Source organism: Colletotrichum aenigma (genome assembly GCF_013390185.1).
Source record: "Colletotrichum aenigma strain Cg56 chromosome Unknown KSG_Cg56_contig05, whole genome shotgun sequence".
NCBI classification, from domain to species: domain Eukaryota; kingdom Fungi; phylum Ascomycota; class Sordariomycetes; order Glomerellales; family Glomerellaceae; genus Colletotrichum; species Colletotrichum aenigma.
The window spans coordinates 96,166-109,354 of record NW_023500911.1 but is presented as its reverse complement, the minus strand read 5'-3'; the positions used below and the strand labels follow the sequence as shown (position 1 = coordinate 109,354).

General features: G+C 55.6%; 7 protein-coding genes across 7 annotated transcripts; 4 read left to right on the top strand and 3 right to left on the bottom strand.

The window, feature by feature from the left end:
• Positions 1 to 744: 744 nt before the first annotated feature.
• Positions 745 to 2,197, top strand: NUF2 (putative kinetochore protein NUF2; the record flags this gene model as incomplete). Its single annotated transcript, XM_037322933.1, has 2 exons — positions 745 to 2,019; positions 2,084 to 2,197. The coding sequence occupies 2 exons, from the start codon at positions 745 to 747 to the stop codon at positions 2,195 to 2,197; spliced, it is 1,389 nt and encodes a 462-aa protein (XP_037178547.1).
• A 179-nt stretch (positions 2,198 to 2,376) lies between these two features.
• CGCA056_v007684 (uncharacterized protein) lies at positions 2,377 to 3,069 on the bottom strand (the record flags this gene model as incomplete). Its single annotated transcript, XM_037322932.1, has 1 exon — positions 2,377 to 3,069. One exon carries the CDS (start codon positions 3,067 to 3,069, stop codon positions 2,377 to 2,379), a length of 693 nt encoding a protein of 230 aa, XP_037178546.1.
• A 427-nt stretch (positions 3,070 to 3,496) lies between these two features.
• AP3B2 (AP-3 complex subunit beta-2) lies at positions 3,497 to 5,955 on the top strand (the record flags this gene model as incomplete). Its single annotated transcript, XM_037322931.1, has 3 exons — positions 3,497 to 3,536; positions 3,634 to 3,776; positions 3,835 to 5,955. 3 exons carry the CDS (start codon positions 3,497 to 3,499, stop codon positions 5,953 to 5,955), a joined length of 2,304 nt encoding a protein of 767 aa, XP_037178545.1.
• Positions 5,956 to 7,387: 1,432 nt separating this feature from the next.
• Positions 7,388 to 8,495, top strand: RSB1-9 (Sphingoid long-chain base transporter RSB1; the record flags this gene model as incomplete). The annotated part of the gene is made up of 3 exons (XM_037322930.1): positions 7,388 to 7,619; positions 7,711 to 8,209; positions 8,261 to 8,495. The coding sequence occupies 3 exons, from the start codon at positions 7,388 to 7,390 to the stop codon at positions 8,493 to 8,495; spliced, it is 966 nt and encodes a 321-aa protein (XP_037178544.1).
• A 466-nt stretch (positions 8,496 to 8,961) lies between these two features.
• Positions 8,962 to 9,372, top strand: CGCA056_v007681 (uncharacterized protein; the record flags this gene model as incomplete). Its single annotated transcript, XM_037322929.1, has 1 exon — positions 8,962 to 9,372. One exon carries the CDS (start codon positions 8,962 to 8,964, stop codon positions 9,370 to 9,372), a length of 411 nt encoding a protein of 136 aa, XP_037178543.1.
• Positions 9,373 to 9,420: 48 nt separating this feature from the next.
• CGCA056_v007680 (putative 3-hydroxyisobutyrate dehydrogenase) lies at positions 9,421 to 10,456 on the bottom strand (the record flags this gene model as incomplete). Its single annotated transcript, XM_037322928.1, has 2 exons — positions 9,421 to 10,143; positions 10,292 to 10,456. The coding sequence occupies 2 exons, from the start codon at positions 10,454 to 10,456 to the stop codon at positions 9,421 to 9,423; spliced, it is 888 nt and encodes a 295-aa protein (XP_037178542.1).
• Positions 10,457 to 11,616: 1,160 nt separating this feature from the next.
• bqt4 (Bouquet formation protein 4) lies at positions 11,617 to 12,991 on the bottom strand (the record flags this gene model as incomplete). The annotated part of the gene is made up of 3 exons (XM_037322927.1): positions 11,617 to 11,647; positions 11,703 to 12,855; positions 12,910 to 12,991. The coding sequence occupies 3 exons, from the start codon at positions 12,989 to 12,991 to the stop codon at positions 11,617 to 11,619; spliced, it is 1,266 nt and encodes a 421-aa protein (XP_037177980.1).
• Positions 12,992 to 13,189: the final 198 nt, after the last annotated feature.

Sequence of the window (13,189 nt, the reverse complement as noted above, 5' to 3'; positions counted from 1 at the left end):
TATTTGCTTGTGCGGGAAGTGACATGCAATATTTGACCGAACCTTGAGCAGTGCTCCAGCAGCAGACTGCGGTTCGGCGTTATCATGCCTGAATGGGAGGAAATCCGCCTCTGGGTATCCGTAATCTGGCATGCGGTTGTCTCTCTGTTGCTATCCCACGTTCCGAGTTGATGGAAAGCTTCACAGGCGCAGCTGAGGGTGGTAGTCTCGAGTCATTGCTGGAGAATCATGCATGTTATGCTTTGCAACAAGGTTTCCTGGTGTTCCGAGCAGCATCTCAACTTGAGACTGTCTGTGCTGGAATGGGCGAATCGGCAATGCGGCGTTGTCAATTCGAACGTTGCGCTGGGCTTCTGGATGCTTGCCCAATTGGAATGTCACTCTTTCCATTCTCACGGAGCACTGGACTTTTCCACCAGTTGGCGCCGGGCGGAAAACGTGCACGGAGCACCGGGAATAAGTCGGTTGTGACTTCTCACTGACGCTGTATTATGTAAGGCATCACATGACCCCGCCGTCTATCGATAAGTTGTGGGGAGGTTGGCGGAGCAACACGTCGCCCAAAGGACCGTTTCTGTTTACGGTTGCCAATCTAGAATCTTTTGGTACCTCACTCAGCCCAAGAGCCAGTCGCGACAGCCCGATCAACATCAAACTACTTTACTCAAGCAGCGATTGACCTATTTCTTCTTCACAACATCGTATCGCATTACTGCCTCTACGCGGGGCTCTTTATCGCCCAAGATGTCGTACAATCCTCGAATGAGCATCATTCCCACCAACCAGACCCAGTCGCGAAACACCCGCAAGAAGGAAGATGAGGCCGACGCGTTTATGCGCCTCCCCGACAAGGAGATTGTCGGCTGCATAACGGACATCGGAATCCCCTTTACTGTCGCCGACCTCCAGAAACCCAACCCTCTCCAGGTCCAGATGATCTTCGAGTGGTTCGCCGAGCTGCTGCTCAATGCCACTCGCGAGACCGTCGAGCCTGCCATGCGCGCTGCCACCGAGGACATTTGCGGCGAATACTCCGACGTCGTCCCTCCCGACACTCGCAACCTGATGGGCTTCTACGTCTCCCTGCGTCGTCTGCTCGCCGAATGCGGAATTAATGATTTCAGCTTCAACGACTTGTACAAGCCGTCGCACGATCGCCTCGTCAAGATCTTCAGCTACCTCATCAACTTCGTGCGCTTCCGCGAGTCGCAAACGAGTGTCATCGACGATCACTTCAACAAGGCCGAGACCACCAAGGCGCGTATCGAGAGCTTGTACTCGGAAAACCAAGAGATGGAGGTGCGCATTGCCGACATGAAGCGCAACCGCAAGGCAATGGAGGCCCAGGTGCGCGAGAAGACGACGCGCAATGAGGAGTTGAAGCAGAGGCTATTGGACCTCCGTCGCAACCAGGAGCGTGTGGCTGCCCGTCTTGAGGACGCCAAGGTCAAGAAGGCGGAGCTCACGGCCACTCTGGAGGACAAGACGGCGCAGAAGCTGGCATTGAAGCAGGAGAGCCAGAAGCTGAGGCCATATGTCATGCAGAGCCCTTCTGCGCTGCAGTCCAGCTTGACCGAGCTGAGCAACACTCTCAACAGCGAAAAGTCACACATTGACTCACTGGACCGTCGCTCGCGTGCCCTGCAGACCTCGGCCGACTCCTTTGCTGTGGTCTCAACCGATGTGGCGTCCTGCATCAAGATCCTCGACGAAATCGGCGTCGAACTGGCCAAAGAGGAGGAGGAGAACCTCAAGAACGCCAAGCAGCGAGATGCTCTTTCCGAGCGTGGTAACAACGTACGCGAGGTTGAGCGGACCGAGTCTCTGCTATCGAGGCAGCTGGTCAAGTGGAACGAGCGGACTGAGAAGCTCCGTGAACAGAGCTCTGCCAAGGCTCATGAGGCCAAGGAGAAGATGGAGGAGTTGCGCGCAGTTCACCGGAAGCTTACCGAGGAGCGAACGGAGAAGGGCAAGGATATGGAGAGACGGAGAGTTCGTATTGAACAGACGGAGAAGAAGGTACGTTATATGTCACTCTTTTTGTTCAACGACACTATGGAACAGTCTACTGACCCTGTGGCAGATGCTCGATCTCAAGGAGAACATCGAGAATGAGATCCACAGCGCCTACGACGAGTTCCTCAAGATGGACTCCCACATCAAACTGTACATCACCGAGATGGAGCAGGCGATTTGAAGTGAGGGTCTCTTTTTATCCATGATCAATTTTGCAACGAAGACATGATTTAGAGATACCACGGGCTCGGCGTTTGGGGTTGGGGGCCGTCGATTTACGTACGTGCGAAGGAGGACCACGGATCCAGTACTCTTTGTACATATTTACGTGAAGCATGCAGACCACATGCACACCGTCTGCTATGAAGAATCCTTGTTTCCTGGCCACTCAACATCCCACTGTCCCTCTTGAAAGCGAAACCATCTGCCAAGCACGCGTCTAACCTCGACTGTCCTGCCGGTCCAGCCGCCCTCGTCCCTTTTTGAGCTTCCGCTCAGTATTGGCGCAGGCTCTCTCAAGAGAGAATCAAAATCTTGGTGTCGACCAGCGCCTTTGGGTTCAACGATGATTGGTTTGAAACCAGCGCGTTGAGCTGCCTCCACCAAGATGGCAGCCGAATTACTGATACCCTGGGCACTCCACTCACTGCTGTCCCTGTGAAGGTCCATGAAGCCGTAGACGAGAAGCAACGGCGGTTTGTCTTTGGCCGACGGCGGGGGCAGATTTGGGGGAGCTGGCGTTGATGAATCTGCAGGAGAGAAGACGGAGAGGTTGGCGCGGAGGTGGGTGACTGTCGGAACGAATATAACACGAATGTGGCGTGCGATGACTTGCTGGAAGATTGGTTTGGCGAAGAGAGGATGAGGAGGGTCTTCGTCGGCGTTCTCGAGTTGTTCTTGGGTGAATTGGCTCTTGATGTCTGCCACGAGGGACAGCATGAATTCCTCTTGGGAGTAACAGATGACGAGCGTTGTCGGATAGATTTGATAGGTCCTGATGTAGTGAAGCAGCTCGGAAGGTGAGGCTGGCGACAGGACCTTGGGCGAAACCATCCTCTGGTGCATTAGGTAGAGGAAGAGGATAATTGTTTTATGATGATGATGATGTTTCTGCTTATGTAGTGAGTGACATTCTTGAACATGCACCTCGAGAAGCTGTTGAATCGGCGCACCTGTGCTGGGCTGTATGCTTGTGGTGGAGCAGGGCATCTTCAGTGGGTGCGCCCGAACCATCCCGCTGCAGCTGCGGCAAGCTTCTCGCTGGATCGGGCACCTTAGCACGTCAGCCAGGGCAGCCACGCCCGGAGAGACGGGCAGCCTCTCCACTGCCCCTCGCCGCGGTGCACCGTGGTCGTCCGCTCAGCTTTCCAAGCACCAACGTCATTTCCCTCCCTGCCACTTCGCCAGCTTCCATCTCCAAATCCAACGTCGCCTTCGAAGCTTGACCCCCGAGCTCCGACCTGTCCACCGTCGGCCCGGCATGGAGTCCATAGCGAGGATATCCAGCCTCCTCGAGAGCGGTGCGTACCTTCGCCATCGTCATCGTCGTCGTCGCTAGCGCAGTGTTTCCGTGTCCTCTGCCTCTGTCCTCAGTATGCTAACGACCTCTTGGTACAGCTCGAGAGCTCACCCTCGATGCCGCCTCGGCGACGCGCAGCGCCCGCAGCACCGGTCGCCCTCTCGACCGTACACAGATCAAGAAGCTGCTGGACAGTCGAAATGAGCGCGAGGTTCTCGACGGCCTCCGCCGCGTCCTCTCCGTACGAAACCTCCCCGCCGGCTGCAGTCCAGGCCAAGACTAACTTCGCCCACCATCAGATGATGTATCGTGGCCAGAAGACCTTACCCTTCTTCTCCTCCGTCGTCAAGAATGTTGCTTCGCCGAACATCGAGATCAAGAAGCTGGTCTACATATACCTCATCCACCATGCCGAGCAAGAGCCCGACCTCGCCCTCCTCTCCATCAACACCATACAGAAATCCCTCTCCGACACGAACCCCCAGGTTCGCGCTCTCGCTCTCAAGACCATGTCTGGCATCCGAGTTCCCGTCATCAGTCAAATCGTGTCTCTTGCGATCAAGAAAGGCGTCGCAGACATGAGCCCCTTCGTGCGCCGAGCCGCTGCTCTCTCCATCCCCAAGTGCTACCGTCTCGACCCAACCCAGTTACCCCAACTCCTCGACTATTTGACCACCCTACTTGGCGACAAGCAGTACTTCGTCGCAGGTGCAGCGGTATCGGCTTTCCTCGAGGTTTGCCCCGAACGGATCGATCTCATCCACCAACATTACCGCGCCTTGGTCAAGAAGATTGTGGATATGGACGAATGGAGCCAGCTGGCAACGTTGCGGATGATGACCTACTATGCCAGAAAATGTTTCCCGAGGCGGACGCGCAGTGTAAAGAGCCAGGAGAAGACGGCGGACCTGGGCGACTTCTACGGCGAGACTACAGAAGATTCAGGAGAGGAACAGCAAGTTGTGGTGCTGGACCCAGATCTCGCCATGCTCCTCAATGGAATCAAGCCTCTGCTTCAAAGCAGAAACTCGGCAGTCGTCATAGCTGTAACAAGATGTTATGTCGACATCGGGACGCCAGATTATGTCAAAATCTCCATTGGTCCATTGGTGGCACTCCTGAGGGGTGCGCAGGATATCCAGCAGGTCGCACTTTACAACATCGTCTCAGTCTGCTTGACAAGGCCGACTGATTTCGTCAAGTACGCCAGCCACTTTCTCGTCAGGGCTACGGACCCAGCGCAGGTGTGGGAGCTCAAGTTGGAAATCCTCACGCTCATCTTCCCGCACGCACCACCCCACATCAAGAGCTTAATCTTGAACGAGCTCGAGCACTTCTCAGGGTCCACGAACAAGGCATTGGTGCGAGAGGCAGTGCGTGCCATCGGACGATGCGCCCAAACCGACTCATCTACGGCGCCTCGTTGCCTACGGTTACTACTGGGCCAGATCACAAGCTTGGACGGCACCTTGGCGGCAGAGTCTTTGACCGTGATTCGACACTTGATCCAGCAAGACCCTCAGGGGCACGTTGGCACTGTCGTGCGGTTGGCAAAGAATCTGGACTCGGCAACAGACCCTCAGGCCCGCGCAACAATCATCTGGCTGGTGGGCGAGTTTTCGGGTCTCAAGGGCGAGGATAATATTGCTGCCGATGTGCTGAGAATTCTCGTCAAGGATTTCGCCAGTGAATCGGAGGCAGCAAAAGGACAGATCTTGCTTCTGGCGGCGAAGGTCTACCTGCACCACCTTAATCGACTGAACGAGAACAAGAGCGAAGACGAAGCGGCTGTCCCGAGTCAAGACGACCACCCGGTCGCCAAGCTGTGGGACTATGTACTGCTGCTGGTGCGATACGATACTTCTTACGACCTTCGCGATCGCGCTCGCATGTATCGAGCCCTTCTGTCTGTACCGCAGCTTGCCACATTGATGCTACTGGCTCCGAAGCCAGCCCCTCAGGCCCCCAGCCCGTCGGAAACGCGCAAGGGGTTCATGCTTGGGTCATCGACGCTTGTGCTGGCAGGTGGGGGTGGAATCCATGGTTTGCGCGGTTATGATGCACTACCCGAGTGGGTGGCGGAAGGCTCGGAGCCAGACAGACGGTTGCGCGACACGGAGGCGCCGCCATCAGCTTACGGCGAAGAGAAGAGTGTGCCAGCGAGTCAAATGCTCGATAGCGCTGTCAAGGCGGCACCGACAAAAACAAACGGTCTCGGAGAGGGCGTTGGGGGGAAGAGCTTGGACGATTGGCTCGCGGAGGGAGACGACGATGATGAAGAGGAAGAAGAGTCTGAGAGCGAAGAAGATGGTGACGAGGAAGATGAGGAGGAAGACGACGACGACGAAGATGAAGACGAAGACGATGAGGAGGAGAGCGATAGTGACGACGGCGAAGGGGACAAGCTTGTCAAATCATGACAGCATTCAACACCAAACATACATTCATCCCTAGAGACCTCGCCTCACACTAGGTGAGCATACAAAATATGCAAAGCATTATTCTCCAAGAGTATGCCTTTTTCTTCGGGTTTCAACGGTGACCGCCAATGATCAGCTAGGAACACGCTGTGTATGTCTGCCCCAGCAACAGCAGATCTCACATAAGCCGGGTGCAGTAAACTCCGCGTGCCTTCTTTGAAATTCGGCGGGATTGATTAGGCCGATAATCTAGATGCTGTGTTACAGCGCTACGGGGTTTGCTCTGGGGGCAATTAGTCTAGCCACGCGGGCGACAGGCATTTTCAACGACTCGCATGGACAACCGAGATTTCTCGGTTAGGGACTCGGGAGGCGCCCCCAAAAGACATCGCTTAACTCGTGTAGTTCGGTTAGCGATCGAAAGACGCGGACGAGTGGACACAACGCGGGCTCGGCCAAGGCGCTAGAGTGGGCTAAGACACGGGGTGTTGGTCTTGCAAATCTCCACTGGGACCCCGTGCCGGTGTCTTGAACTTGACCCGACTTGCTGTCTTTCCATGTTGCCTCTTGACGGGTGAAGATGAGCCGCAAACGGGGATATCTTTTGGAAGAGCTGGGGGTTTGGCTTGCGGAGAAAACGAATCGAAGAGAGAAGAAGAGATGTCTCAGTATGCTCATCACCCTCTGGCGTGTCTGCCACGACTTATATGCCACATGCGACATGACATTCCCAAGCCATCTTTCTCACTCGATAAGCGCACGTCCAAAGGCCATTGGACATACCTATCCAATGGGCAATCAAGTCCCGTCTACGGGCGCATTGCTTTCCCATTCGAGAAGGCCAGCGGGTCCTCGGGAAGCAGACTGACATCTTGGCTCTAGGCTTAGCGCCTCCCGTTCGCCGCACCTTGATTTCAATGATTCGTCTGTCTAGCGGACCGCAAATACTCGCGTGGCTCGGTTTTCTCGTTCCCGTCATCGAAGCCCAGGCAGGCACGCAGGCCCGTCAGCACTCGGGCGGCGGCCGTTTGAAGGGTCGGTTTGTCCAGATCCACCTCACTGCCCCGGTCAACGGAGGAAGAGAGGGTGCGCAGTGATGATTCCGGGCATACATATATGTAGATCCTGTGCGCCCATGGTTGCTTACACTGCTGCGTCTCGTTCGTTTCATCTCTGCATCTGCATCTGGTTTCGTTTGGACCCTTGATCTCCGTTCTTTTCATTGTCGATTTCATACATACATTATTTGACTCGGTCCCTGCTCCGCGTAAGACTACAGACAAGGCCATTTGCAGCATTCCGAAGACGAGTAATAGAATCGACAGGCTGCTTGTGAGCGGCTCGCTCTGCGCCGTATACGTTTTGGGGCGATTTTTGGTCACCGAAAGCAGAACACGATAGGGATTCTCGATTAGAAGTAAACGCCGCCAACATGTCGACAAACAGCACAGGGGCAGGTCGCCGCTTCAAGGAGTGCACCGAAGTCTCGGACCTCTGTCCCGTTGACATGACGGTTCTATCCTACTATCCCAATCTCGGCGCCAACATCTTTTTCGCGGTGGCTTTTGGACTCGTCGTATTGACATCGGCCTACCTCGGCGTACGGAAGCGAACATGGTCTTTCATGGCCCTCGTCACGGGCGGTTGTGTCCTGGAAACAGTCGGTACGAGCCTCAATCATCCCATGTGTCGTTCAGCGAACAAGAACACCTGCCCCAAGCTTCTGCCATCGCGAGACTAACAAGGAGGCCCCAGGCTACGTCGGCCGTGTGCTCCTCCACGAGAACCCCTGGAACAAGGACGCCTTCCAGATGCAAATCTGCACCATCATCCTCGGCCCGACCTTCATCTGCGCAGGAATCTATCTCATCCTCAAACACGTCTCCGCAAACCTCAATCCAGCCCTCTCACGAATCCGGCCCCGCCTCTATCCGCTCATCTTCCTCCCGGCCGATCTGACTTGCCTCGTGATCCAGGCGATTGGAGGAGGGCTGGCCGCCGCCGCAGGGCAGACGAATAAGTCTCTGCTGGACGGTGGCAACCGCGCCATCATCGCGGGCATCGTTCTGCAGGTTGTGGTGTTGATGGCTTTTGGTGCTGCCGGCGCAGACTACTTCATTCGCGTGAGGAGATGGGCGCGGGACCCTGACACGGATCCCTCGGAGCTCACGCTCTGGAACCAGAAGAAGTTCAGGATGTTCATCTTCAGCATCATCGGGGCATACGCCTGCGTCATGATTCGTTGCATCTACCGGTGAGTTTACAACGTTGACATGAAGGGATATGGATACTGACGGCGAGACAGTATCGCTGAGATGGCAGGCGGATGGGGCAACCACATCATGCAAGACGAGATATCGTTCATGATCCTCGACGGCGGACTCGTCCTCATTTGCGTGTCCCTGTTGACGATCTTCCACCCTGGTGTCTTCTTCCCGGCGATGGTCAACGCGCGCAAGGTTGAGGTGAGCGAGAAGAGCCAGACTACCACAACGACGCCGGAAGGCACAAAGGTTGAATCCGGACCAGATTCGGCATAAGAATGTCAGGTCGGTTTGGAGCGTCGAGAGAGCATGTTGATTTGAATAAGGATGAAGTCCCATCTCAAATGGCAACGTCCAAATAGAGATGATACATTAGACTCGATCAGAATCGTTAGAAGTGCGTTTACCAGCACTGACTGAATTTCAGTGGTATTGTTCATTCCAGCCTATGCTATCCGATTCTTTGATGGTTTGATGCCTGTGCCTCGGGGTTGCCTCCCGTCGTCTTTCATACTATGGACTTTCTGCCGGGCTTTTGCTCCTTTGATTGAGCACTCGAGACAACATCTGTTTGTACATCTCAATGATCTCGAATCAACAAACTGTTCAAGACTAGAATTTACCACAAGTCTCTGCGCTGTTCAACTAGGTCCATATACTTCTCTTCTCATGTCGTTTAATCATAGGAAAATCCAACACTCCGGTCCATGGACAATCACCCACCACATCGCACAACACCACCATGTGCTACGCAAACGTAATTCTCCATATTTGCAGCATCTGCAATACTCGGGCCGCCAAGCCCTCTGGCAAACTTGAAAAATGCCCCGCAGCTCCGGCTTCTGGACCCCACTGCGGTGTCCTCCGTGACCCGACCCCTGATCCGGACCCCGCCGATCCGGCGCTCAACCCCTCCGGTCTGGAATTCGAAGCGTTGAAGGTCGCACCCGGGTATACTCTCATCGATGCAAGCCATAGACGCCCCAAGCCGAAGCTTTACACTTGCGAGTTGTGTCTCGATCATCTCGGCCCCGAGGAGGCGAAAGCGAGGGCGCAGTGGTGGCGCAAGGAGCAGAGATCTGTTTTGAAGGGGGGGAAAAGAGTCACTCCTGGTCCCTCGACAGCTGGCTGGGCCGACGTTCTTCGCAAGTAACATCCCGTCTCTCTATTCTTCAATTTTGCTAACAGCGAAACTGGCCAATCATGACTTTTCACCTCCAAGGTATCGATACACAACCGAGAAATCTCGTCCCTTACACCTCTCTTCCGCCTCGGCAGAAGCGTACACCTCTGTCGCGCGGTCAGCGAGCTCCAGCTTCGCCCCGGCCTCCTTGGCAGCGACAACAGCAAGCCCTAGGTCCTTCTTCATCAGTCCGATCCCGAAACCGCCCTTGTAATCTCTCCCCGCCGGGCTTCCCTCGACGACGCCCTTGACAGGGTTGTTCACCTCGCTGGGCCAACACTTGCCCGTGCTGACGTTGATCACGCCCGCAAGCACTTTCGGATCCAGTCCCCACTTGATGCCGAGATTCATCGCTTCGGCAGTGGCGATGTTGTTGATCGCCAGCAGGTAATTGTTCGCCAGCTTCGCGGAGAGACCGGTTCCCTGCGGTCCACAGTGCAGCACGCGCCGGCCCATGCGGAGAAGGACGGGCTCTATGCGCGCGAGGTGGGATTCTTCGCAGCCGAGCATGAACGTCAGGGTGCCGGCCGTGGCGCCGACGACGCCGCCCGACATTGGGGCGTCGACGAAGATGCCCGACGGCTGTGCTGCTGCGACGGAGGCGGCGACTTCGCGGGAGGACGAGGGGTCGATTGTGGAGCAGTCTATGAAGATGCGTGGACGGGAGGGGAGGTCTGTGAGAATAGACTTGTAAACTGATTTTACGTGGGATGGTTCTGGTAGAACTGTTATAACGGTGTCCTGGGATTGTTAGTTTTGCCTCGCTTCAAGACGTTTGAAAAGAAGACCAAAGAAAAACACACCATCCGGCCAAGACGGGAGAATAAGCATTGCCAGTGACATATTTGAAACGCCGAAAAACGAGATCCACGTGGAAGAGCCAACATACTGCTTCTGTCGAGGCATCCCTCGCGCTGTCCACAATGGCGACCTTGGCGCCGCCGGTCTGCGACTGTCCCATCTCCTTAGCCAGGTTCGAGACAGCGTCCTTGTCGATATCGAAGATGCGGATCTCATCTCTGGGGCTCAACTTTGACTGGAGGTTCTTGGCCATTTGGTAACCCTAGGTAGTTCAGTCAATTGCTGAGTTCCGTCAAGATGCCATAACGCGGAAGCCCGTCGGGAATCTCACCATCTGCCCCAAGCCGATGAAGCCATAACGATCCAAGCGACGCGGCGTGGTCGCAAACCCACGCCGTTGGGCAACTCGGAGAGTCCGCAGCGAGCTCGAACGCATCTTTCAAATAGCAAACTAGTCAAGTCAAATGGAGCTGAACAGAGTCGAGTGGTAATTCCGAGAGACTTGAAAACGGCAGTGCATAGAAACAAAAAGTCCAATCCCCCCTCGACGATCGAGCTCGCGCGGCTAGACGAGGCGCATTCCAACCGAGCTACCCCAAGCTCCTCATACTGCGGGGAGGGTTACGCTTATCCGGGGAGCCGGCCATTGCCGGTGTTAGCCACCAGTGTGATGAGACGAGAGGTGCGCGCGGATGACCTTGGCCCGACCCGAGACCATGATGTTGTACCCCCAAACGGCCCCTGCCCCTCCTCCCCCATGCATGGCGTCAGCGGCCCCGGATTGTAGAAAAAGAGGGACCCGACCGAGAAGGTTTCGAGACACCGACGACGGTGTAGTTGGCGTGCCTGGCATCTTTTTTTTTGGCGCTCGGCCAGGGATACGCGGATGAGCTCAGTGAGAACTGATCAGTTCGAGAACAATGGATTCGATTCATCTGTAAACCGGTGCTTACTGCGAATGAGCGAGTACATCCAACTGGACAACGCCGAAACATCACGATACCTAAGACAACTCGACATCTGTACATCCCTCCATGCTCGTGCGCAAACAAAGCAAGCACCAGAACGATACATCGATTACAATACCCGTCAAACCCTGAACCGTGACTCGCCCTCCGTGTCGCCTTTCGCCCAGAAGGCGCTTCCAATATACACATAGTTTGTCCCCACATCAACAATTCCCGAGTAAAAGAAAGCCGGCCTGGGTCTGTCCCCGAGGCTCTATTTGGGTATGAGTGAAAGAAAGGCAATAAGCGATGTTAAAAATTGTGCCACCAGGTCTGCCATCCCAGCAACATCCCAAGAGCAGCCGGAAACTCCGTTGCTCCGTTGGCCAGACCACCCGACTCATCCAAATGCTACTCAATTTTGAAAGCCGCCCCAGAATGTGTCCTCAATATTTACGAGGATACCTTAGAACGAACCGGTAAAGTAAGAAAATGCACTATGGATACTGTTAGCATCGATCGTATCGCTAGTGAAGCACCGTAAGAACGTACCCAACGGCCACTGATAGCGCGGTCATGCCAAACAGAGCGCGCTTGCGCATGCCCTGCTTCTTGATTTGGACCTGGGCGGCCTCTTGTGTTTTGGCCTTCTTTGAGCGAGGCTCTTCCGCAGCGGCACCCACACCATCCTTCTTCTCATCCTCGTCGTTTCCTTTTGAAATTTGCTCGGCTCCACGCTTGCCCTTTTTGTTGCCGCCTTCTTGTTTCGCGGCCTCGACCATCTGTCTAGCCTCAGCAATCATGCGAGCCGTCTCCTCGGCGCTCGGGGGCTGAGAGCTCATCAGAGGAAGCTCGAGTGAGACGGAGGTAGTCTTCTTCTCGTTCCCATCCTCATCTGTCTTGACGTCCTGGTCTACGACGACCTTAGCCTTGGGCTCCTCCTCTCTCGGGTCGAGTACGACTGCGGGCTCTGCCTCGACAGTCTTGATGATAGTCTCAACCTCGGCCTCTGCGTTCTTGTCCTCGCTGATGACACCGTTGATTTCGAGCTTAGTGGTAGAGAGGGCGGGCGTTGTCTCGCGGGGCTCGACCGAGTCGGCCTTCGCCCTGCGCTTCCGAGGCGATCTGGTAGGTCTAGGGATAACCGTCTTGGTTGGGCTGGCCGAGCGGCGGGATCTGCGGAGTGTTGTGGGAGTGGCAGGAGGAGCCAGGCTGGGAGTCGGCTTCACGAACTCGAACTTGGGGGGTGCGGTGATCTTCTTGGGCGGGCTATCAGGAGTATTGGAGACAGAGATGTTGGCGGGGTCGAGTAGAGCGCGAATCCAGGGCAGGATGCGATACTCCTCAGCCAGGGTAAGGGCGTGCTCAGGAGGAATCCAAACGTTGCCAGCAGTCTCCTCGGGGCTCGTAGTCGCGAGGGACTTGATGTACTTTCGTTCAGCCTCCTCCTCGGAAGCCTCGGCGTAAGGGAAGGTGGCCTTGAACATGCCGGTAGCAGATACGAAGCCGTCATGACTTCTCCGCATAAGGAAGTAGCTGTTAGGGCTCGACTTGAAGATACCAGAGACGATACCCTTGGGAAGGGGGGCGCGCAGATGAGCGTAATCGAAGACGCCGAGGGCACCACTGTCGCCATCCGGAACGTTAACCATCTTGGCTGTCAACTGGGTCTGGCCGAGGCGGCGACGCGAAACGAGGTCCTTGTCTGCGAGGGTGTGAGCAAAAGTCCACGAGGGGCGCGATCGACAGGGCATCCTACAAGGGGGCACATCGTCGAGCAGTAGAGGATTGTGCTTGGTTGGCAGATGCCTCTCAACGGCAGGAGCTGTGGCCGAAGGCATTTTGAGTTGAGAATGGGATGCGCGCGCGTCGACGGTATTGGTGATTAAAGGCGAGTAGTTGGGGTAGTTGCGATGTGCGCGTCAAGGCAACCGAGGGGTGATTGCTCGGATCGCGTATGTCGGGAATCGGTCAGGGTTGATCGGAGGAGACGGAAAAGGACTAAAGGTGAATCGGCGCGTCAGTCTGAGCACCTTGTA